General features: G+C 39.3%; 1 protein-coding gene across 2 annotated transcripts in view; it reads right to left on the reverse strand.

The window, feature by feature from the left end:
• Nucleotides 1-254: 254 nt before the first annotated feature.
• Nucleotides 255-26,288, reverse strand: part of RPS6KC1 (ribosomal protein S6 kinase C1) — an 85,237-nt gene continuing 59,203 nt past the window's right edge. For both annotated transcript variants that reach the window (XM_014876892.2, XM_014876894.2), the window contains 5 exons: nucleotides 18,565-20,142; nucleotides 18,204-18,293; nucleotides 6,786-6,868; nucleotides 5,976-6,071; nucleotides 255-2,870 (listed from right to left, as the gene is read on the reverse strand). In XM_014876892.2, coding sequence (XP_014732378.2) covers nucleotides 2,760-2,870; nucleotides 5,976-6,071; nucleotides 6,786-6,868; nucleotides 18,204-18,293; nucleotides 18,565-20,142 — 1,958 coding nt within the window. In that variant the 3' untranslated portion in view covers nucleotides 255-2,759. The remainder of the gene's footprint in view (nucleotides 2,871-5,975; nucleotides 6,072-6,785; nucleotides 6,869-18,203; nucleotides 18,294-18,564; nucleotides 20,143-26,288) is intronic.

Raw genomic sequence — 26,288 nt, forward strand, 5'->3', positions numbered from 1 at the left:
ATTCCTGTGGGGGAAAAAAAAAAAAAAAAAAAGGGGGCACTGATTTGTTTTGCTGTTAGCTACTAGGTGTAACAGAAGGAAGTGGGAATGAACAGTCATCCACATGGAGATGTGCATCACAGGGCTTTGTAACAGGCACCAAAAAGAAAGTATCTAGAGCATTTCAAGTCATTAAAGCAAAGGACAAAAAGCACTGATCAGGTAAAGTCAGTCTTCAAGAATTAAATGTGAAGCTCAGAAAGGCAAGGTCTGAATTAGGTTTGAAAGGTTTTGTTTATTAAAGGAATACATGTAAACACCAATACAACATAATACATGTTCAAGGAAAAAAATAATAAAAATAGAAGCAGGATTAGTTTTGTGCAATTAACTCCAGACCATGCTTCCCTTGACAAAACAATTATCTGAGTCAGTGGTAATGTTACAAATACTTGTAGCATCTCAAAGGTTCATTTCTGGCAAGTCATACTGCCCATTCCTTCTACTCTCCATGATCCAGACTTCCTCACTTCTAACATACTTGAAACAAAAAATTGTTGGTGTCATTAACTTAACTCATAACATTAACTCATCTGGTTTCTGCCACAACAGGGTTTTCCTCCTGCTGCTCACAGAAACCAACTCGTGCTCCTGTGCTATCTTATCCTGCCTTTGTTTACAGTCAGCACACGGGCACAACCTGAACACAACAGCATTTCAAAGTAACATGGAAAATACTTCTTTGTACAGTTATCACCAGGCAAATGCAATGGGACAGATCAACACAAGCATTATCTGGTGGCTGGGCTAGAGAGCCCCAGGGAGGGAGTCAGGTGGCCGAGGGGAGGGAGCCTTTCCTTGAGCAATGAGCCCTCTCCAAAGTCACAGCCAGGGCAGTGCTGGAAGGAAGCTCGGGATCAGCTTGGTCTGTGCATGAGAGATTTCCGAGCCGCTCGGCACAGGAAGTTGTTCCTGTGGCTCACCTGAGGGAGTTCCTGTTATGAAGCCAGAGGGTGGCTGGTTGAAACGCAGTCTCTGCAAGTGATGTCATCTTGGACAGCACGGGGTAGGCAGTGATACTAGTGACCTGCTTACAACCTGCAGTGTTGTGACAGCCCCTCTGCTGGCCTGGTGATCACAAGAAAGGGAAGAAAAAAAAAAAAGAGGGGAGTGGAATAATTTAAAAAGGAAAAAAAAAAGTTTCCAGATTTCCTTTGTTTAAGTAAAGCATTTTCCTTTTCCACTTTATTTGAATACATCAACCTCGTGTCTAACAGATGGAGACTGTACAGATGCACTTTTGGGAGTGCCCATAAAATACACTGCTAAAATACAAATGGAAGGACACTTTTTTTTTTTTGAGTTGTAAATTCAATAATCGTTGCTGTCACCTCACTTTCCCAAAGGAATTTGCCCTTTGTTCCCTGGATAAAGCTGGGCAGAAGAAGAAAAGGGGAGGAAAAAAAGAGTGCAAGCAAAGGGAATATTTAGGAAAAAACAAATGGATCCATAATCTGTGCATTGCAGTGCACAGTATTTGTACCTCAGGAACCCATACAGGCATGGCTGCTTAGCAGCACTAGCAGCACTCAGCAAAATATTCTGCGTGTCTTATATTCTTCTCCCATCCTCCAGACGTTTCTAGCAAACAAACAGGTCAGCTAATTGGCTCCTGCCCAAGTCTTACCCACTAGGGTTTGCTCAGAGATGTCACTTAGTCATTTGGCATGAGCAAATCCCAGGCTTCTTCCTGTTCCAGCAGCAGAGTGGGTGAAGGCTTTCTTTGATTTATTAAGACTATTAACAAACAAACAGGGGAGTTCAGAAGCTTCCTCAAGCACAAGAACACGAGCAGAAAGGGTTTTTTTCCTGAAGTAGCAGCTAAAAATAGGACACTTAGAGGAAGTAAAGTTCATTAAGTGATAAAGCAGTGGCTGCAGCGATGAGAGAAGTGTTCTTCCTTTTTATCTATATATTTATTTAGTGTTATGTGTTCTTGCTCGTTATTAGAGTGCTAAAGCAGTGTTTATCCAGCTGAGGAAAAGAAGATTTCCCTTTCAGTAGTGACTTTAACACGTAGCTCATCAAATACAACAGAGTCAAGAGTTTTAAACAGACATTGCCAGCCAACAAAGTACAACATTTGACAGCATTATTTGCCTTTTATATGCTCTTTCCAGAATGGGAAATGATACGCTATTGTCAAGACACATTCCACAGTATTATGCAACAGCTTTCTTAATTTTTAATGGATATATTATTTTTAATGTGTCAACTTTTGCATAAAGCATTTTAGTATTTTATTTAGTATTTTCTTTAGCATATACCATTAATAAATTATTTGCTTTTTCCTTCCCTATCCCCCCCAAGAGCTGCACTTAATATAGGGTAATGGTCTATTGACACAATAAAAAAATACTTTCAACTGGCATAGTCTGTAGACACTTCCACCAGCAGACAAAGCACCAGGAGGACATTCCTGCCCCTGTTTATCTGGCAAGCTGGCAGTTCCAAACATGCTGCCCAGGAGTTGCCTCACAAACCTTCCTTTGATGAAAGGACTCACACACATGTAGCAACCAACTGTGGTAAAAATAAGCCAGCACCCTGTACAACAAGTGATTCCTGTTAAAAGTGTTCACTTCTGGCTCTGCTGCTCCAGCATCCTTTAGCCATTACGTCCAAGTGGTCTGAGACATCCAAAGGAAGCGAGTCAGGGTGCTCCTGTGCCAGAGAAACTTGCCCAGTTGACCTGAGTTTGTTCAGAGGGCACGTGTCTCTCATCTCTGCAGATCTGCCCATTCTATAAGGGCAAAAAATGGATGAGATTTGATATCTTCAACACCAGCAACGCCAGCACCAAGACGCTCCGCAGGATTAAACTGCAAAAGCTTGACATAAAAGAAAAATACACATGATCCAGTGAGTAAGAACAAAAACAACTGCTTAAAAGTTCCAGAAAGGTCTAAGGTAATGGACATCCTACCGTTTTCCTGCTCTATGAATTACTTTCAAGAGTGCAAAAGCATACTTGAAATTCTTAAAATCCAGTAAATGGAAGAAGACTCTCCTTTCCTTGAGTCTCAGTCTTACAGTCTTCAGAGACTACTGATCACAGCATGCAATTCCCTGAAGCACTGCACACTGGGACTTCATTTCAAGTGTAACCTCGTTTTAAAAAGAGACAGCAGCAGCCAGAGCCTGCATCAGTAGAACTCTGGACGCTGCGTTTGCTTCATGTTAACCTTTGCTCACACCACTGTGTTATGGCTACATCAGGGATAGTGGTCTGTAACTTTCCGTTTCAAAAATTTTGAGCTGGTCCTAAAATATCAGGATAACATAGCCAGCTCTCCATTTCCTAAAAAAAAAAAAAAAAAAAAAAAAAAAGTTTTAAAGAGTCCTACAAATGGCCTAAAACTGAAAAATCAAAACCCCAGTGAAAGAAACAAAACAGCCTAATGGCTTCATGGAAATTTCCTGAAATCCAGCACCTCGTTTGCTTTTTACTTGTACATCACATGCTGAATTCATGTGAAAAGGAAATCACAATATTTACATCTGTTTAAAGATACCAATCCATATAAAAGGGAATGCAAAGGTAAACTCCAAAGAGACTAATAAAGACACACAAACATATTTTGCAGTTTTCAAGAACTGTTTATACTCTATTCAATTACAGCCAGTACAAAGGCATGATCTCTTGCTTGCTTTTTCTGCAACAGCTAATAGGATAACTTCTCCCAGTTGTCACTTGGAAAAATGTGTATTCATATCTTGATGCAGTCAACATCTAAGTGAGCCTACATCCATAAACATAGGAATTTACACATTTTAAGATGGCTCTGCTATTTGCAGTCATAGTGTCACATAGTAAAAGTAGCTTGCTGACAGTGAATGGTGCTGCTCTGGTATCTCCTACAAGCCACAGATGCAGCCAGGGCATCTCTGCCTTCCCTGGAAATACAGGCAGCACCAGCACTGGGAAATCAAACATGGTCACTCATTTTCTTTGTCCTTCCAGAATAACTTTAATCTCAGAAAACAAATGTAGACTGAAACAGACACCTATCGAAAAGTCACACTGCATATTTTGTTGGTAGTAGAAGTTGAAGGTTCCTGAAAAAAAAAACTGAGTGCAAAGTACCAAACCAACATCAAAAAACAACTTTATCTTTCAGCAGAAACAAACAAATCTCTGTTTTTCAGATGCTGGCTTAATGAAGAAGATGTTTACCATGAAGTCACCTGGACTGGAAGCCACAGCAGGAGACAACACCTGACACAATTTTCTGTATATCTGAACACTGATCCCGGAGAGTTACTCTGTGATGTTTTGACCTGTTTACCCTTGGCAGCAGGGGAAAGGAAAGTCGCAATGACAAATTGCTATCCATGCCAAGAGAGCTCTCTTCCTTTTCCTGACAAGGCTTCCTCAACAATGAATGGCAGCTTCCTTGGATAGTCACACAACAAAAATGTGATTTACTGCTTCATATAGCCAAACCTTCACCAGATAAGTCACCACCCTACACTAGACAGCTTGACCTAACAGGCACTGGGGAGACTGTTCTCTGAACAGACATGGCCTTGTAACACAGCTGTGAGTGGCAGAAATACATTTGCCACTTAAACCCACCAGTGGCAAGAGAGCCATTCCTTGGCATATGTAAAAAGAGGCAATACATTAGTCTACAGCAGAAAACAATCCTGCACTGGCAGGGACACATGGACTGGACAACTTCATTTGTCTTCTAGTCATAATGGGAGAAATTCCCTTCATTAAATTGGATTTTGCTTTCCCTCAGCTATTTGTCTCTTTCAGCATCTGCGGGTTAGGGTAAAAATTTGCTACCATCCAACTACATAAATGCAGATTATATAAAAATGGGATTTCTCTTCAATCATTTCCCTTTCTACCCTTTGCCAGAAATACAAAGACATGTACTTTCACCTTCAATGACTTCACGTCACTTAGTCAAAATAGGTGGTGTCCAATCATACAGTTCTATTTCCACTAACCATTTCACAGTAACAGCACAGAAATCCATCTGTCACTGAGTGTTTTCACTCACTGAATTTTCAAAATCTGTTTCCTTTCTTTTCTTCAAGAAATACCTTGTCCACTCTGCTCTGTTCAAAACTATATCTAAGTCATGCTATTATTTATGCATCCACTAGCAAGATCCTCTTCAAAGCTGAACCACACAATTCACATATATTGCTTATTCTTCTCAAGTGGAACAGGTCAGATCCAGGCACCACTTCCACAGTTATGTCAAAATTAACTAAAAGGAAGATTGCATTAAGTGAATTTCAAGACCCTGTACTTTAAGTTCAGTTATGACTACCTAAAGCTAAGAGTAAACTAAAACTATCAAACAGTACTATTCCCATTAATTTAAAAATGGTGCATCAGTCTGGAAATTTGTCTATATTTTACAATTTTGCCTTTTGTCCAACCTACTACTTATCTTCTGAGTACAAAAGTCATTGGATTCACCACTGAAAGTGCTTTTCTCAACAAATGGAATCCAGAAGGTTTCCTGGAGGAGAGTTACAGACTTTCAACCAGTGAGGTCATAACTTCTAATCAGTGTGCTACAGGTTCCACAGTACTTTGAGCTATCTTGCTGAATTGGCATCAGCATTTTTTACTTTAGTTCATTACAAATGTTTCCACGAACATTTAGGGCAGAATTCCTGAAGTGTTCGTGCATCACCAGCAGGTGTTTCCAAAGCATTTGCCGAACTTATTCTTTGAAGAAATGGCAAAGCACTCCAGTTTTCTACAGACCCAGCCGGCAGCAGAAGTCAAAGTTTGCAAATGCAACAAGACAACTGGGCAAAATTCATCAGTGCTGACAAAAGAGCCATCCATGTTCCTATCAGCAGCTTTCTGGCTTCACATTTACTTCACCACAGCAAATGAGGTAGGTAAGTATTTGTCCCATCCACACATGCACATAGAGAAAACGAATTCACCCCTCACGTACCTGCTGAATCAGTGATCTGGCCTCCTTCGATACATGGTCTGGTATACTCAAAGAAGTGTGAGTGTTTATTCCTGATGGATGGCATTCAACCAGAGACTGGAGGAGAAAAGGAAAAGGGGAGAAAATAAATCAAAGCAGGAAGGCATATTTATTCATTTCAAAATTGCAGTGTTGGATTATCTCCTAATATCCATGCAAATTTAACACACAAAGCCAAAATTCAGTGCTTCCTAGTATGGAGTACTGGTTCTGGGAGGAATGTCTACAGCTGCTGATGAGCTCCCTGAGATACAGCTTTAGAACATTTACATCTTAAAGCTTCTGTTCTATTGCTCAAATTTGAAGAGCCTGGGAATTTGGACTTTGCTTTCTTTGTGCAGACCTGTTAACCAATCACCAGTTTGATTTGGCCGAGGACTCCTTGTCTCAAAATACTGAATAAGGTGTAACAGCAACATATGGCTTCTACATAGTCTCAGGAAATAATACTGGAAGTATTAGGGCAAAAGTTTTGTACACATACAGATTGAATGTTAGAGAACTTGGATTTCACTGTAGCTAAGAGGACAGCATAGTTTGGGGTTTTATTTTTTTAGTCCTTAGTTTGGTACAGCTCTATTAAGTTGTTCTTCTGAAGGCTGAGCATGTTTTTTTGCTCTGGTCCCATGTAGACAGAGCAAGTTGAGAATGCTCAGGTTGGCAAAGCTCACCAGAGAAACACAATCAAGGGACTCACACCTGGGCATACCACTAGTGAGAAACTACTGGCCAAGAAGTCACTTTTATCAAGTCACTTGCCCCCAGCCCTACCTTCCCAGTGAGGAGTTCAAAAAGAATGGCACCCAGGCTCCACCAGTCACAGGCTTCTGTCTCTTCTAGGATAGCACCAACCTCTAAACATGAGACATTTCAATTAATATTAAAAAGGTCAGTTACACCTTCAAAATTAACATATATTTACAAGGTGACTGTTTAATGCTGACAGAACATATACTAAATACCACAGAGCTTTCATTATGCCTGCAATTTAGTTAGCCTTTTAGCCACCTACAGATTGCATTGTTCAAGCACAGCAACACCACACATTTCATGCATAATTTGTCTTTTCCATGCACACATAGGCACTTTCGAAACTTGTAGGCATTACAGTTATGATTTTTGTATTCTGGACAAAACTGGACAATGAGAGAGAGTAGAGCAAAGCATATTTAGAGAATTTACCCTGGCCAGAAGAGCTGGACAGATCAGAGTGGCCTAAAACACACAGAAAAGCAGCACAAGGGAGGGTGCAGTAACCTACTGCAAGCCTCAGTTTTGTCTTAGAGGACAGGATTTGTCTCATGGCTAACCCACATCCTTTACTGGGATCACCATGGGAGGCTTTTCACAAAGGTCTCATAGAGAAATATCAAATTTACTTCCCACAGCATAACCACAGCCAGTAACTGTGTATTGCTACAGCCCAGCCCAAACTGTACATGGGCACGAAAAGTTGTTTCCCCTTGCATCCAACCCAACACTGCTATTGCTGCACAGGCACAAGGGACAGCAGGGAGGGGAGATGAGGGTGACAGTCCCTGTTATACACACACACACCTATTCAGGAGCATGATGCATGCAAAAAACTTGGCCTTCACTGACTCAGGCTTTAAACTACAAAAATTATTAAATACAAACACACCACGCTGTCTACTCTAGAACAGGCAGAAACCCAGATTGCAATGAAGATGAAATCTTCATTTTGACTGTCAAAAAAATGCAGAAGCTGCACTAAAATAGCTTTGGTGGCAAAAGCCACACCAGCTCCCCAGCAGAGGACAACAATTAGCATACAGTCACATAGCTGTTGCTGCGAAAAGCAGTGCAGCATGGGCAGAAAAATCCTGCTCATCATTTTATGGAGCTTAGCATGAGCATGGCCAAGGAGAGCTCCAGATGAGTCCCAGCCCAGGGTCAGGGAGAGGGAGACATCACCCCAGAGCTCCCCAGAGGCAGGGAAGCACAGCCACGCTGAGCTCAGGGATGTGCAGAGGGCTGCCACACAAGCTGGAAGAGGCTCAGCACCTCACAGAACTCAGCTCAGGCTGCTGTTGCAAGAGCAGCAAGGAAGGATGGCTCAGATGTTGTTTCTTGAGGTAGCAGATCCCTCACATTGAAAAGTTTACTCCACTTAATGGCCTTGGAATGGCCGATATGTCACTATAAGGGTGTCACACGTTACCATTTATTCCACTCCTTACAGATGAATACTCCTATCAGCACCAAGAAACTTTTATAAAGATGTAACCACAGCAGGAAATGTATCAGGATAGTTACATGCATTTTTAAAATGCTTTAAGATTCCATGTGAGCACCCAGATGAAGCCGAAATTATGGTAAATTGAGAGAATTTGTGTAAAAATCAACATCTGTTTTGCAATTTCATTTTAAAGCCCTTCAGAAAGGCAGACCTAGGTAACTATCCTTCAAAAAAAGAAAAACATAAAACCCCCAAATTTAGGCCTTTCCACACAAGCCAGCTGCTGAAAGGTTTTCACAGCATTTCTCAGTGAAACCTACTAAATAGAAATGCCTTTTCAGTTCAAGGCATCTTTCTTCCCAACAAGTGAAGATTTTTATTTTTAAATAAAATTACACACTAATTACAGAATAAGGACAGCAAAGCCAAGAGTTAACAAAATTATTACTGTATTCTAGTTCCATTAATTATCCCATATTGATACACTTTAAATTTTAGAATAATGCCACAGAAGGAAATAATCAATTTTTCCCAAAGGTGTTCACTGGGAATGGCCCTCATGAGTTACAGCCCAACAGAAAAAGAAAAATTACCTAAATGTGAAAAAAATATATTGTTCAGAGCATAGGGAAAAGAAAGTCTAAAAAAAAAAATTACTCAGTTTTGGTGTTATTTTCCTTTATGTTGGCAAACAGATGCTGCTGATCCAATTCTCTAAAGAATCAAAGTTACACTGCCTTCTTTCACAGAACTGGTCATTACAGGAAGTAGCACTGATGAAGAAAATGGACATATATAGAGTAAGAGTCAAAAAGCAAACCAGAGTCCACTTCCTCAAAATCCAAGCCCATATTTTCAATTGGAAGAACACTTTCAATACATGCCAAGCCAAAACAAATGTCACTGCAGTTCTCTGACAAGAGCAGCACTGAACTCTTCCATTCACTTTTGGCCATGACCAAAATGACATGAGTGGAATTAATTAAGAACAGGCAAGTAACATAACATTTCTTGCAGGGCTGAAGGGCACAAGCAGAATCTGCATGACAAGTCATCTGAACCAACACAGAACAGAAAATGGAAAACTCAGCTGAGGGCAACACCTGAGCCCTCTTTTTTACAAAAACTAAATTTTAGCTCAACTTTTTTCCTATCATGCCATGTCTGCCTTCCGGCTGCTTTCCCTAGATTCCAAAATTTCCTTATTTCAGGTAAAAATAAATATTTTCCTTAAAAAAAAAAAACAAAACCAAAGAAAATTTAAAAAATCACTGTATACTACAAATAAACATGTGTTGTTTACATTTCCTTACTTTGAACAGGTCACATGACTTCTGATGCAATACTGATCATAATAAGTCCAGGATACCACATCAATATTACTGCATTTTATCTTGACTAAACATCATGGGAAAATTTAGAAACTGTAGATTATGAAGTGCTTTTGAGGGACACAGAGTAGCTGGCTAATGTAATATACCACACAGAGCATATGCTTTTTTTAAAGCTTCAATATTGCAATAAATCTGAACTACAATATCTGCCTTCACTAAGAAAACATTTTCATCTCAATCCATCAGCAAAGTAATTTAGACAATAAATGGCAGTGACACATAAGCTTAAGTGAATAACATGGGGATATTTGTGCCAAATCTTTCCTTCATGAACCTTGAAATCAAGGACCTTACCCGGATTTGTACAAAAATAAACATGTGTACACATGTACACGGTGCTGGTGCTTCTAGGACTGGCAGAACAACATTTGCAGAAAAAAACATCATTCACATCATCCTCAAATAGAAAATCAGAGAAATAATAAAGTAGGGTGGAAAGAAGTCAATAGCTCTTCCAACTTTACTGCAATTTCATTAAAGAAAGAGCTTTCCTCTTTCTCCCTTCCCAAAGCATGGCCATGACACCCAGCACCAAGCAGCACAAGTCAACAGCAGCGCTGAATTCCTGCACAAAGCAATTCCAACGGCAGCCACTGGGATAACTGAAGGGAAGGAGATTTGTAAAACGCTATCAGGTTTAGACAGAGACAGATGGTGTGGGTAAACACCTTCAGTACCCTGCACTGCCCTCCTTCCAGAGCAGCTGGTCTCAACTGAAAGGCCATTTCTTTATGGTTTCCATACTTATCTCAATATTTGCATTATACACAGCAATACCTTACTTCCTGATAAGGGAGACATAGCTGACAACACTCTGTATTTTAAACAGAAGTGCCAGTTCCAAAGAAAAAGCAGAACTTCCCCTCTCCTGAGCACACATTCTCAATAAAGCTATCAATGGCAACCAAGGCCTACTTTCTCATTCTTTACACAGCACCTTAACTTGAAATATACACCCTTCTTGCTGAAGGATTATTTCAAAGGCTTTTAATACCACACCTGCCACATTTTCTTCCAAGAACAGTTTCCTCCAGGGCTGACAATAATGCCTCATGACCAGCACATGCAAACAATAGTTAACATGGAAGAGCCAGGCTTACAGGAGGCCTTAGACATTCACTGTGCAACTCAGGCCAGATGGCTTGTGAATCACCAAGAACAAAAACTCTGTCAAAAATTTTGTAGGACAAACTGTAATATCAAAAAAAAAAAAATTATCTCCAATCAGCTCACAGGAAAACTGGCTCTAGGTAGATGTAATGTTTCCCCAGACACCTAGGAGTCAGGAAAGGCTTTGCACTTTCCAGTTTCTTGGAATTAAGACCTGAGGAAACCCTTTCCCTTACCCCACACTCCAAGCAGAAACAGCATACTCTCAAGTATAATTTCTGCACTGATAAGAAAATAAGGAGACCCATCTGAACAACCATCAGGTGTCTGAAACTGTTCATGAGGAATTGGACTTGTTCAACATTCTGAAAAGAAATTCAACATTCTCCCCTTCTGTGGCCATTAAATAAACATTACATGAAAAACCATTAGAGACTCCAGAAATTCTATGTACCTTACACTCACTTAATTTCAAAAGATTACCATTTTATCATATTTTGATATCTATATATGTAAAAAAACATTTGCAGAGAATCAACCAAAATAACTCCAACCTAATTCACTCTCATCAGACTCAGTCAGCCAAGATACCGTAAGATACAGTCACTAAATAAAACACCCCACAAGCAATCTGGCCATAATGCTTTGCCTAAAATGCTTCAGCAATTTATAAAGCATAGTATTGAACCATCTATATTTAAGTATAAGAAGTTTATCATGGTCTTTAAACAATAAAGTAGTGAGGCAAGTCCAATGAACATTTGCTAAGACCAAATGGAGTATGAAAATAGGAAGTTTGATTTAAAAGTTATTCAAAAACATATGAGCATCTATGTTCCTCTTTGAAAAAAAAAAAAAAGAAGACAAAATAATAGATGGAACTGTGCTCTTTCTTTCTTTTAGCAGCCCAAGATGGAATCAAAACTTCCTCTAAAATAATCATGTGATAAAAGAGACGAAGTTTTATTACTGTTCTGTTATCAAAACAAAGCAAACATTAATTAATCTCACAGCCAGCTCCATTTATTTTCACAAGGCATCTTGTATACTATCTTCAAGGTTTCGTCCCATCTGTGATATTAATACTACTACTACTAACAGACATAAATAAACACAGGTAAAGTACAGTTTCTTCTGGAGTTAACAACTGGCTTTTATGACAGCCAGACGAAAACATCAGATTTTTACAAAACGACAGCTTGGGTAAATCTTACTGCTTATTCTAGGTACAGAGTCTCAGCAAAGCCACAAGACCATGCACTTCACCTGAAACACATAGTGCACTTTTACAACAAGCTCCAGATCAGATTTTTTTCAGAAAGTACCTGATGCTGCCCCCAAACCTATGCTTTCAATTACCAACTCCAAGTTCACGACATTCTGCTATTCTGGGAGCAGTCAGCTGTCACTGTTTTCCGTGGGACACTCTGGGGTCTTCAGAGAGCTGTCCCACTCCAAATGGTTGCTGTAAAACTGTTACTCCCAGCCTCACAGGAATCAGTATTTTTTCTGCACCTCCAGACCTTATTCACACCAGCCATGTATTTTTCATGTCGATTTTGATCCTGTTTCCTATTGCCAGGGCTTTTCAAATCAAGCTAGCCCATCCTTCTGATTTTGAAGCCCAAAGCTCCTTCACCTATCCAGATTTTTTCTTTTCTTTTTAGGATAATCCTGAGACATTAATGTCACACAAAAATCTAGGACAGAGTCAGAGATAAAAAGCAGGAAGTCCAGTCTTACATTATAACCACGAGACCAGCCCACCCCTCGACACCTCTCAGGGTCAATAGCACTTTAATCTACCACAGTTATTTTGCTTCTTAAACAATCTACTCAAATTAAATTACTATAATGCAGAACAGCAGATTTAATGAGTGCTTGCAAACTCCTACTGAAAAACACATACACAAATAATATGCAGGTTTTCCTGCATCAAATGTCTATTTGGTAAACAGAGGCAAACAATATTTTTCCTTAGTCAGTAAATAAAAATTATAGCATGCAGGCTAATAATATCAACTAGCAATTTTTATTTTCATGCCATATATTCTAGGTGACCAGATGCACTTTGCATCTGTATTTTCAATTGTTTAAGAGCAAAAGTGACATCTTCATTTGGGAGTAAAAAAATCAAGTTGTACATTGAAACATTTTTGTCTTTTTTTTTCTTGGTACAAAATCCTTTACACGCTTCTTTTTGCTTAGGTTTTGCACTGTGCACAAGCAACAGCAGGTTAAATAAAACCAAATTTACCATATATTTATGTGTAGGCTTCTGTGATTGCTAGTTTGTGTAAATAAGGCTTCATTATAGCACACAGCTTATGAAAGCATCAGAATAATACGATGCATTACTGATGGCCAGTTTCCTACTTACATTTTCTATGAAGCTAAGCTCCCTTTGGCTTTAGGATCTCAAGCAGCAAATCTCCAGTTTTTAGTACACACAGTCTGGTGAAAACTTGTTTAAACAAACAAGAAAGAAAAAAGACTCTAAAGACAGCCCAGTTCTGAAACCTCGTCCTCCAAAAACACTACAGGGATGCAACAGAAAGCATCCCCGCTGCTGGAACAAGAACTCGGGGAGTGTAAATAAAACATCTCATTCACACATCACATTTACACATGATGCCAGACCAGCAAGTTGCTTCTACAACATGACTCGTCACATGTTAGACTGAATAAGTAACTTAAAAGATTTCTCTTCATGAGAAAATCTTCAACTTAAATCTGTTTTACCCAAAGACAGCTTTGAGTAGGCAATGGCTGTAGACAATTCTGCCTTTCTCATAGGTATTGAGCATACTGAGATGGTTTTTAAAAAGAAAAGTTACCAATTTTATTTTTTAAATTGTGACTGTCAAGAATGGAATACAATTATTACTGTATTTAAAAGTTAACAACTCTTTATATTTAAGATCACAATGTTGGCAAAACCAATACTTAAAATAACAGAAGGTGATAATTTGCATTTCAAAATTCATCTATCTTGCTTTTCTCTCAATTAGACCAAAACATGTTGATTCACAGGTTTGTGTGTGTGTGTGTGTTTCTTTTTTAAACTTATTTATAGAGCAGAATAATGGCCCCCCTGCTAGGCTGGCATTTGCTCAAGTTTCTGTCCATGTAAATTGAATCTGTTACTGGAATTTTCCCCCCTTCAGAATACCAAGGCACATTAACCAAGAGATAAAGAGATACATGGCTGATATTATCAGCCACCAGGCAGGTGGATAAAGCAAGGGATTTTTTTGTTAGTTTTTGTGGGGATTTTTTGGACAAATATGTGATAAGAGTTCTCAGGGGGCATGGAGAGCAAAGGGCTGTTTAAACAGAAGTGAATCATTCTCATCTGATCTGCTAATAACTTTGTATTCAGACATCAGCTGCTCGGCACACTTTAAAATGTTCAGAAAACAAAATTACTAAAAAGAGGAGGAAAGTCAAAGGAAACTAAATACATAAACCTCACAATAGTCACCTTAGCTGTATTAACACAGCAGAAATTCTCAGTTACAAGTGCTTAATTTCGTCTTTAAAAGCAAATAGGTCGTTCTTGGCCAAACCCCCCACAGTTTTACTTGAAGTGGTGTTGAGTTTATATGGCATGATTTATAATCCAACGTTTCCCTTGTGAATTAGGGAAACAACATTTGACTTATCATAGGTGAACAGCAAAGATTTAGTTTGGCCATTAATCAAAGTATAGCACAGGCACTACTTTTAAGCATCTGCAGACAGCTTTGTTGGTGCCAGAGCTGGTCCAGGAACTTTTGTTTATTTTAATTGAGCAGAACTATAGAGCAGTACAGAGTTACCCAGCCACACCAACAGATTCAACAGCACCGTAACACACCGTGATCTTGCGAGCACGATTCTTGATGCGCAAACCATTACAAACGAGCCGCATCCTCCGTCCCCAGCTCTTAGGAGAAGTTAAGCAAATGAGGGGCAGGCAGTGCGACAGTCGCATCCATCAATGGTGCAATGCCACCTCCCGTCGGCCGCGGGCAAGTGCCGCTCCTGAAACACAGGCAGCCCTGCTCCGAACTCAGGCACAGTGTAAAACGGCAATTGCTGCTTCATACAAAACTCATCATACTGCTCGCAGGGAGCGGGATGCAGCTTTGTAAACTACTCCCTTTTATCGTCTTTCTGACGCTTCTGCGTTTATAATCGTTGTAGTTTCTGTTATTTTATATATGCACTGCATCGTGTCTTTTCGACGTGTGCAGTCAAATTGCCTCTCCACTTTTCGTAGGACAACAGGAGCTGAACAAGTCCCTGCACTTCACCAAGGCAGGGATCCGATCACTGCTGCTGTACTGACATTGCCTTGCTTTACCTTAATGCAAGGTTACACTCTGGTGCACAGAAAGCCTTAAACACAAAATCCTAGATCCTGCAAGCAAGTTCCACATAGGTGGACCTCTATTCTCCCTTGGCTCTGAAAAGCTTCCACATTGTCCCTAGCCTATCCAGCAATTAGTTTTCAATATATAATTTAGCAGAATTTAGACTTCATGTTTTTCTTCAACAAATAAAATAACTTAAGATTTAAATACATCTTCATGCACTTCACTGCAAATCACTTTGTAACTTACAGTGTAGAAAAGCAGCATCTGAAACCTCAACAACTGAAAAGACACAATTGTTTCAAATACATGTTTAAAATTTTCATGTAACTCTGCAATACAATTTCCTACCTATTTTATACTGAAGACATCCTGCAATGTGTTTATATTTCACATTCATCCTCCCCTTTTTCTGCCTCCAAAATTTGCTCCTCAAAAATCAATGCAGAAAAAGAACTGCAGCCCTAAACTCATCATCTGTTCTTGGTCTCCGAGAGCAGACCCTAAATAATAATGTTTATTGACAGCCACCTTCCCCTTCTTGCATATATTGCAAGAGTGCACTAAATTGTTGAAATCAGGTAGAATAGATTTGGATATGATAATTTGTATGCTATCTTGAACCCTGTTAAAAACACACAGCAAGCTAAACACAAAATTTTTACAAGTCAAGTTTCACTGCATCCTTCAGCCAGGAGAGAAAAGGAGAAGGAAGGCTGACTACCCAGAGGCAGGGAAGCACAGCACATAATCCTGAAAACACCAGAAAAATTCAAACCAAGATAAAGACTCGCTTTGAGTCATTTATTTTAGACACTGTGTTTTATTATAGTCAGAAATCAAAAGACCTGATAAAATTTTGGGAATATAATTGTTTCACCTCTACAAAACTATAGCATTTCTCTCAGCAGAGAAAAAAAAAGTTGTGAGAAACACTTATATTAAAAAGAAACTTAAAAATAGTATTAAAACCTCAAAACCTGTTCCTAGTGTACTGAACTGAAGCACAACTATAATTTCAAAATCCTTATTTCAAGAAGCAGCTTGAGGAGCAATACTTTCATGATAAAGGAGTTCCAGGGACATGGTACACTCCTCAAAATGAAAAAAAAATTATCACCCAAATGAAGCTTTTTCCCCCCCTCCTGTAATATCGGGACCTAGAGAAACTTATTAACGTGATTATTTTTTTAAACACTGGTCAAAAGTTCTAAAGCAACATTTGCCAGTAGCAGCAGCCCTAAGAAAGCTGCTGTGGACTCAGCTATACACCATTACTGAATCATTCCTCATAACAGAATGGCACTTAACTCCAAAATATATTTTGTGCTGCTAAGTTATATCAAGTATTACTCTCCTACTAAAAGTTAAAATATTCTGCTAAAGTAGAAGCATGTTTCACAGAGATAACATTAAGATCAAGAAATATGAAAGGCAAGAATCATGGAGCAGCATCAATTCATCCACCTTGAATATATCTAACACTTGCATTTGCACATCTTCACCTTGCAGACACACAAAGCAAATGCAGCCTGGGGTAGGGCAGAGAGGGCAGAGAGGGGAGGGCAACTTCATCAAAAAAAGCCCGGATGGGTACCACACCTGTGCTGTGAGGTGGAAATAATGACAGCGTGGAAAACTTTATTCTTGCATTCGGGGACTTCTAAATATTATTTCAACTGCTCCCTAAACACTTAATTACTGCAGGAGTTGGCTGGTTGGGGCTTAGGGGGCAAAAAAAGCTTCTCTTTGGATCCTCATTAAAGTACAGAAAAATTAAGCTTTGACTTTCACAGCTCATTAATGATGACAGGGTGGGAAAAGGCTGCACGTCCATCTTTGCTGGAACACAACTGGGGAGCGCTTTGTTCGAGGCTGGGTTAGGGAGGCAGGAAAACACCTCTCTCTAACAGGTTGTCACACATGTTGGCAACCAGGAAAACCATCTATTTAACAAACACAGTAATTGCTGGGATTCCTCAATTATCTTGTTCTTGAACAAAAGTGGCATGAGGGTAGAATGAAGGTGTTGAGTTTACTTTGATAGGTGAAAAGAATTATTTTCTGTAATACCTGCTCTTTTGACTTGTGTAGAAAAGATTTTTATTTCTTATTTATTTCAAGAAGCCGACATTCAAAGTTTGTTGAGACCCTACCACCTTTATTCACAGAGGCAGTTCCTTGCTGCATTTCAATTGCAGACCAAAAACACAGAAGAAACACCTGATGCCAAACTAAATTCAGAACTTCCAATGGCTGGTAACTCTTATTCTAAATTTTTCTAAGCACATTTGCAGACTCTGAGCTTGAGGACTACCTGCATGCCAAGTTGCAATGCCTGGCCAGACCATGCATTCAGCAGAAAGTTATGCTAGCATTTCAAAGTAGGAATAAAAATGTAGTAATTTCAACTCTAAGTGTAGCTTTTGTAACTATGAAATTTTTAAAATATGAAGCTGTACGTGAAACACCTGATTTTTGGCTATCTCTGCCAAAAATCACAGATCATTATATTAGTAGAAAATAAATTGGAAAAAGGAAAAGAGGGAGGGCTCAGTTTCAAGTGCCATCCTTGCTATAAAAACCCAAGAGATATTGATTTTATCACCCTCATGATTGATGAAAGCGGTTCTAAGGAAAGAGCTCTCTAAACTATTTCAAAGCCCACTGCAGTGCATCAAAAATGTCAGAGGCATCTCTGAGTCTGTTTGGGTTGTATTTTTCAAACCTCTGTGGCTCTCCCCCCACCACCCATGTTCTCTGCATGTATAAATTTTTGTATTTTGAAAGGTCTCAGTGACACCTTTTCAGTCTCATTCATTTGCTCTTTTCATTTACCAAGATGTACTCACACACAGGAAATAACTGGAGGAAAACAGAACATTCCTGACTTGCTTAAACAAGACATTCAGTACAATTACACATTATGGAAATGACATAACAAACACCACCACAGTTCAACAATAAAGCAGTTATGAGCCCTGTAGCTTTTTAAGACATTAAGGAAAAGAAGCAAAGAAAACTCAGATATTGCATGATCTCAAGCTGCATGCTACAGAGACTACATGAGAAAATGAAAGCTGCTAATCTACTTTCCAAGTGAAACATTGTAGGTGATTGCTCTAACCTGGGGCACAGTACATTCTCTCTATGGCATCGTTGTCACAGGAATCTTCAACCTCCCTCCACCTGCTAAAATACGTTAGCTGAATGTGTCCTAAAAACAAAACGACAGGAGAAATCAAAACATTTTTCCCTTCCATTTTCTGCAGAAGTGAACTGTAATTACTCCTTTTGTAGCTAAAAACAGTATCATTAAGAATAATGGCATCATTAAGTACTAGAAGCTATTACTGGGGGTGAATTTGCTGCACTGATAATGAAGCTCTAGACAGGAAATGAAGATACTAATTACAAGATAAAACGCCTACTCAGTTAATTGGAAGCAACAGCGAATAAAAAGAAATGCATTTGCAAAAGTTCCTGACCTCTATCATTCAATAAGATGTTGTTTGGGTTCAAATCGCGGCACACAATTCCTTCTCTATGTAAAGCATCAAGGGCTACCACCATTTCAGCTGCCCATCTTTGAATGCAGTCCTCTGGGATATTAAACCTGGAGGTTAGCGCTAATCTTTCGTCAAGGTCCCGAAAAATTTGATGTATTTCCTTCTGCCCTGCTCCTGCTGTTTTGTCTTCCTTCTTTGGTGCAGTGCTTTTACTTTCAGCTGCTGGTGACATAGCCGAGTCTGTCTCCTCTTTCCCACTGTCTTCAGCTGGACTGGAAAACAGCGACACTCCTTCATTCCTCAGCACATCTGTGTCCAAGCTAACCTCCTGAGCACCTGAGAGCGGGTTGGAAACACATGAACTTTCTTCTTTGCTTGCCATGTTTAAGGAGCAGGCTCCAAGCTCTTGGAACAGAGCCCCGTCTTCTGAAGCACCTACCTCTTGGTCAGATGTAAAGAGGGTCCCAAGAGCTCCCTGAGTGTCACTGCTTTGCTCCTTTGCTTCCCGGTGGGCAGGATCGCCCACTGCTGGTGCCACATGATTTGGTTCTTGATCAAATGCTTTGCATGGCTCTGCAGAATTATTTAATTGCAAGACATCGGGTGTTTCTAACAACTTTACTTCTGACATGTCCCTATCAGATTTTGTAAACTTTGTTGGCCTTGACACAGCTGGCTCCTCTGTTTCATCTGACATGCCTGGTAAGTTTATGAGGAGATCAGGCCTTCCCTCATCAATGCTATTCACATCATCAAAAGCAGCATCCTTAAAGGAGATAACTGGCACAGAGTCATTTGAACCCCTGCTCACGGTGTCATGAGCTTTCACACCCATTTTGCTCTCCAGGGCATCCAAGCTTCTGTCATGATCTGGGACAGAAAATAATGGCTTTAAAGGCTCTGACTTCAGGTTATATAATTTTTCCCCAAACTCAAGCCCCAGGAGCTCACTAGTGCTATCTTTGCTGTCTATCCTGAAGAGCTCCATAGGGCTGTTCTTGGATCTAGTTAACGAGTCCAATATCCTGGTAGGGCTGGCTATTTCCGACTCGGCATCGTCGATGAACAGCTTTCGTTCCTGAGGTGCAATCTGGGAGGTGAAGCTGTCACTGCCAACAACACTGCACTTCTGCAAGGAGCTCCTCTCTTTGCTATGCAGCCCTTCACTCTCTACTTTAGCCACTGGTTCTTCATTTAGGGAGCCAGAGTCAATTTTTTCCTGCCCGTATTCATTGCACAACGTTAAATAACTAGTGGTGCACTCTTCTTCTGAGCTGGATGCCGAGTCCATCCACTTGGAACTCTCCTGACCATCTTCCTGGTTGCTGCTGTCATCCTGAGAGCTTGGTGTCAGGCTGCTCCTCAGTGGGACCACCTTCAGCATGCTCTCCCCATAGCTTTCTCTGGAATCAGTGCTGCTACCAGTTTCTTTAGGACTAGGTGTTGGCCGCTCCAGGTAAATTTTAGTTGAACTGGATGTTCTGGATTCAGGAATTTCAAAGCTCTCTTCAGGACTTCTGTTTAGGAACTTACTGACATAAGACCATAGTTTCCCTCCTGAAAAAAAAAAAAAAGAAAAAAGGGAGAGGATCTCTTAATTTCACTCAAAATAGAATTTTTTTTATGAACAGCAAAATATCTTCACTGTCACTATACCTTTATGTCCACAGAGTTATTTGGATCCACTACCTCAGCAGGAAATAATCACAGGGACCACAACTTGTTTTTCACGTAGATTTGGGTTATTACATAAATATTGAAAGAGCTGCATCTGAGACTAAGCTGCTGGTTTTTTCTTTTTAAACTTCAGTAAAGTCTGATTTCAGACTGTGTCTCAAGTTGCACAGTGGTCACTACTATCCACCTGCTGCCTCAAAAGAAGCAAAAACTAGGGAAGATCAAATTGTTTAGTGCCCATCACCACTTCTGCCCACACTGAATAATTCTGTATCACAGCATAAAATCATCAGCAACATTAGTAGAAATGGACTGAAAATTAACCAGCAAGTTCAGTAAGGGAAATTACCACATAAGCAGGATATTTTAAGGGTCTGTTTTTGAAGAAGTTGGGGTTTTTAGTTAAATACTGATATATTTCTTCCATCAACTTTAGAATTCAAAAAAATCTTTTCATGCTTTGCTGCACCACACAAGGATTTATCAATATTTTAAGTTACACAGGCTAACAGCTCCTTCACAGCATCTAAGAAACTTATATCTCCAAAAATAAGTTCCATTTAAAAAATACAAACCAGGACTCCTCATGTTTCTAAATGCTGCATATATTAAAAAAGCTCACAGATTTCAAAATGTAATTTCAGCAAAAGAAATCAGGAAGTTACTGCACCTCTTATATGTGCCAAAGAATTTGGCTTAAAGCTAGAAATTCTCCTTTGATAACTTAGGGAGAAATGCAGTGTCAAGACATTTCAACTTAAAAGACTGTACAGAAATTCTGGAAAATGCAGGAGTTGAACAAAATCTTTGTAATAAAGAAAAAAATAAGTATCCATCCCACTGGGCATCTGCAAAGTTAGTGGGCTTTTTGTTGGGATTTTTTACTTATTTGGATAAAACAGTTTTATATATTTCCAAAATACATTCTTTAATAGTTTGGGGTTTTTTTTAAACACTCTCTTTATCAGGGAAAATTCCTTTAAAAAGTACAATAAAAGAAGAAACTATTTATCATTGCCTAGGACCAGATTTTCTATACTCCCAGGTATTTCAAATAAAACTTATCAAAGACAGAAAAACCTTGACACTTTAAAAAATTAATTTGAATAATATAATGTGAAGTTTTCCTGCCCTCCATCCCCTTGGCTAAGACATTTTTTCAAGGGGAAAAAAATAACTCACTGCTTGTGGTGAAAGTAAATATATTAAAAACACTAAGAGGGAATTCTAGCTTGAGTCCAATGGTAAAAAATGAAAATTTAGGTCTGTTAATCCACAGATTTAGATCTGTTAATGGTTTCTGCTGTAAGTACAGAGTTAGCACCAGGTCAGGATGACCCTTGCCACATCCTGGAATGTGATGAGAAAGGATGCCAGGTAAACTTACAGGAGCAAAGGGAAGCAATGCTCATGGAGAAAGAAACTGGAACTGCTATACTGACCACTGTATGGCATAAGCACTTTAAATTCTTCCCCAGAGGTGGGTTCAGAACATGCACTCTAAAGAGTCTATAATAAAATAACTTTGCCTGGTTTATTAACTAGGCATGGAATTATTCATGTCCATTTCCTAACAAACAATAAAATCTAATTTTTGAACCACACCCTTACTGCATTTAATAAAACACATTATTTAATTTAAAGAATTACATAGTCTCCCCATCCCACCTGCATTAAGATTAGTTAGTACAAGCTAAATATTTTCATCTACATATCACTAGTGTTTCCTACTTGTGCTTCACAAATTTCTTATGAAAACACAAATCTCAGGTGTCAAAGCACGTTCACAGACCATGATCCATGAAGACTCACGTAAGAGTTTTGGAGCTTTGGGAAGTGCCTGGCACACCACCACTTCAGCCTGCAGGCATGGCTTTAATGCAAGTATGAGCATCATCAGTGCTTCCTCTGAAGGAAGTTGGAAGAAAAAGTCTTTCTAACAGAGGCCTGCCTTGAGCCTTGACCCAGGGAGGCAGAAAGCTCAAAACCTTCTTCCTGTGACCTTTTGTCTTTTTTCCCTGTGTCACTACTGGACACCAAGTGTGCTTTTACACGTGACACCTGAACAATTCTCATGACTCAAATGTTTTGTACCCCTACACTAAGACAAGAAGGGGCTGGGCTGCCCAGCAATATGCAAAATGCAAGAATTATCCTTGCACAACTTGCACAACTCCTGTCTTCTGCTCCCTCCATGAAAGATTTCATGCAGCCTCCACTAGATTTGGGTTTCTACTTGGTTTACTGCAGCTTAAGAAGGGAGACCCAAGAAAGATTAAGGAATGAAAAACAGACATGTTGAGATCAATACTTCAAAAATCCATAGAAAAAATCACTGGCAGATTTGAGACATAAAAGCTGCAAAAGACAAAAAAAGAAATCTCTTTATTCTTACAGTGTTCAGGAATTCACCACTGTCCACTTGTGAAAACAGGGAGAACTGCAACAACTCATTTGTTTTTGCAAATCCATTATTTTAGCATTTCAAAAAGAAGTTGTTCATTATTAATGACTTGTATTTAAAAACCACAGTGGAAATGACTACTTACTGCAACTCCAACTTAAGAGTTAAACACAAGTAAACAAAACAAAACAAAAATTATGTCCAAATATGTTAACATACAAATATTTCAAGACTGGCCTCCTGGTCAAGTGGAAATACGCAAATAAATGCCATGCAATAATTGGGTTCTATAGTGAAAAACAACAATTTGATTCCTTTTTGAAAACGTCCAATCCAGGGTCAAACAAAAGTGATATTTGTATCTGTGTATGTAATTATGCCTTTATGAATGACATACTAATAATCTTTCCCCCTCTCCCCGTGCGTTGTGTAAGATCAAGAAAACCCATTAGCAAGCCATGCTAATATAGTATCAGGAATCTATAAAAACTAAAATTACAGAAATCAATCCAAACAAGTAAGCTTCAGTCACTGTCAGAAAGTCCAACAGACTAAATAACTATAAAAGCTACAGTATTAAGCTAAAGTTTAATAGTGTTTAATACAATTTCAGAACTGTATTGTTAATGTAACTAATTATAAGTTTGTTTTCTTCTACCATGAACTGATTCTACAGCCAGCCTAGGTCAATCTTTCTGGTTTTATAAGCACATGAAAATCATCAAGTTCCACATTCTTCTGCAGTTATTCAGTGAAAAATTTCATATTAGCAGTGCCATACTTAACCACATTTCCAGCATTCTGGAGCTTCTTCTAGAAGCAGAATCTAAAAAGCTAGTGTCCAAAATAATCAACAGGAAATTCAGCATAAAGTGACCAAGTGATGAAGCTGACTAGGAATCTTTTATATTCTTTCCAACATTTCTGCAGCTTTTTCATTAATAGCACTTGATGCAGGAACACCAAAAAGAAAACACAGAGACGATATAGTACATATGACAGGTTAAAATGAAACCTATCAGATCAGCAAATTTAGTCTCCTAAACATGTTTTTGTTCCAGTTCACAAGAAAAATTCATGACCAGTTGGATTTTTCCTCACCAGTGCTCAGACTCTTGCCATTTCAGCTTCACATCCTGAAAGACTGACCGACTAAGGAGACATATTCCAAAATAAATCAAGAGCTTTTGCTACCTTGGCCCATGAGATTATTCCCAAGGATGAAGTACAGCGATTCTCATAGAACTGGAATGTAGCTAATAGCAGCAGTCACTGTCACTAGGAAATCCCAAAGTCAAAGTTAACAATCCAGGATTCCAAATAACTGTAATGTGATAGGGAAGAAAAACTGAGTACTGAAAGACATATGCTTGAATTATTCTCCAAAACTGGGCCCAACGCTCTGCATCATTGCATTAGGATTTTGTATACTCAGGACTTCCAATCCTAAACCATGCACCTCATGAGAATTAATAGCCTTCTTAGCTGGAAAAGCAACAATTCCATGGTTTTCAAAGAATCACTGTCCTCCTTTTGAACAGAGACATGCCTACTGGTAAACTTCACCATGTTAATGCAATGGCTACACAAAATGAGGCTTGCACAGCTCCTAGGCCAAAAGCAAAGCAGACACACAGGCACTGCCATGGTACAACAACAATATTCCCCAGCATCCCAGCAGCAGCCACAGCGGAGTTGCAGCTCCACATGAACGGGAAGCTGACCTCCTGCCTAATCTCTAACATGACAGTAGTTACAAGCACCAGAGTCCTGTATCTGCAGTCCTGTATTTCCAGTGCTGCTGCTGAATCTCTGCTGCAAAGTTTGCTGGTTTAGGCAAAGCTCCCACTTCCCAACGCGCTTGGAGCAAAAGCTATTATTCCAAAGCAGCCTCCTGAAAAAGCCACTTGCCAAGGAGCATATCACCTTCCCTCCATTTTCTGATTGCTGTCAAATATTTACAGCTAGCATTATCTCCTCTCCTAACAACAAATCCCCAGCTTTGCAAGCCAGAGCGCTACCGTGGTGTTGTCGATCAATTGCTGCGTGCAGCAAGCCTCTTCAGCAGGAAGTTTCTTGAGTGCTCTCCAGATTGATAGGAACTCCAGCTTGTTTATGCTTAAAGAGATTTGACAGCTTCTAACAGCCACTTAAACTTTGATGTCCCATGGAAGCCCCCCAGCCTATTTTTGAAGCATCTGTTTCTAAAATTTCTGTAGTTAGTAGTGCCAGGAAGAAGCGAGGCCTTATTAACATCAGATTGGCTCTCTCCCACACTGGAACTTGCCAAGTGCTTTCCAACAAAGCTGCAAGATAACTTTATGGACTTTTGTGCTTCTGATGCATCCTTGAAGCCTCTCACTGTGGCCAGGAGAAAAGTCTCTAAGAGATCCCAAGACCTCACTCACTGATTGTAGGTATGTTACGCCATTATAATTTACCAAAACAACCAACCAACCTAAGTATTCTTCTTGAGCCTCTGGTCAAGCCTGCAGAATTGCACACAAAACCCAATAGTGCTGCACTTAGTAACACAGTTAAAATCTACTATGAATAGGAAACAGTGAGTAGCTTAGCAAATATATATTGTCCATTCATAACATTAAAACCTCTGAATTTGCTACAGTATGAGCCACTGCCCATTTAAATTAATATTTTACCCTTCAAACTCACAATGGTGTAGTTAACATAGCTAACATCATAAATCAGCACTACTTAAAAATTTGCCTAGCACAATCTTCTTCCTTATTGGAATAGAATTACTTGGAGTATGAGTATCCAGAGAATTCATAAGTCATGAAATAAAATTTCAAGAGAATATTACTTACAAAGTACTGTCTTAGAAATTTTTATCCTTTCCCAGCATCAACTACAAGCACCTTCTCTATACATATCTGGTCTGAGATGGACAAAATTTTATGATAGGTTTGTCTATAGGGATTCCTGGTATTATTATCCTTTTAATTTAAAGAATGAGTACTACTAACATAAGACTGATCTGATCAAGACCATCATCAATGGGGTGAGCAAGACTAGTCTGCATATAGTGCAGCATAACTTTAGCCCTATTTTTATTTATCCTTTAGTCATACAGAGTTAGCAGCCTTTCTCCTGAATCACTTTCCAGCATCAGCCTCATAGCAGAGTGAGGTACAGTGGCCATTGCCCCAGTTTAGGATTTGGGATCAGGCCCTACACCTGCAATAAACTTATGGAATACATTCTCAGCCAATTTACTAATCACTGTGTACCCCAGCTACCCCTCTTTACAACAGAATATATCACTCCTCCTCTCCCTTTGCACATTCTGAGCCCAGAGTAGGTTCATGAAAATGAAAGAGCTCTGATCATGCAATGTCCCTATTTTTCTCACTGTTATCACAATAAAATTAACACTTCCATAAGATTGTCTTTATCAACTGCTCATATTGGGCCTTCCTTAAAATTTGTGTTCTTACACCTGAACACTTCTCCCACGAAATTCCACTACTACTCCACTCACTCTTCCATCTGTCCCAAGGAAGAACATTCTTCCTAAAGAGAAGAGAAAATCTGTAGGACTTCAGAAACTGCAGAATATGAGGAAGAGTTTTTTAAATTATGTAATTATGCTAGCCTTTTG

Source organism: Sturnus vulgaris, chromosome 3 (genome assembly GCF_052056855.1).
Source record: "Sturnus vulgaris isolate bStuVul1 chromosome 3, bStuVul1.hap1, whole genome shotgun sequence".
Lineage (NCBI taxonomy): Eukaryota > Metazoa > Chordata > Aves > Passeriformes > Sturnidae > Sturnus > Sturnus vulgaris.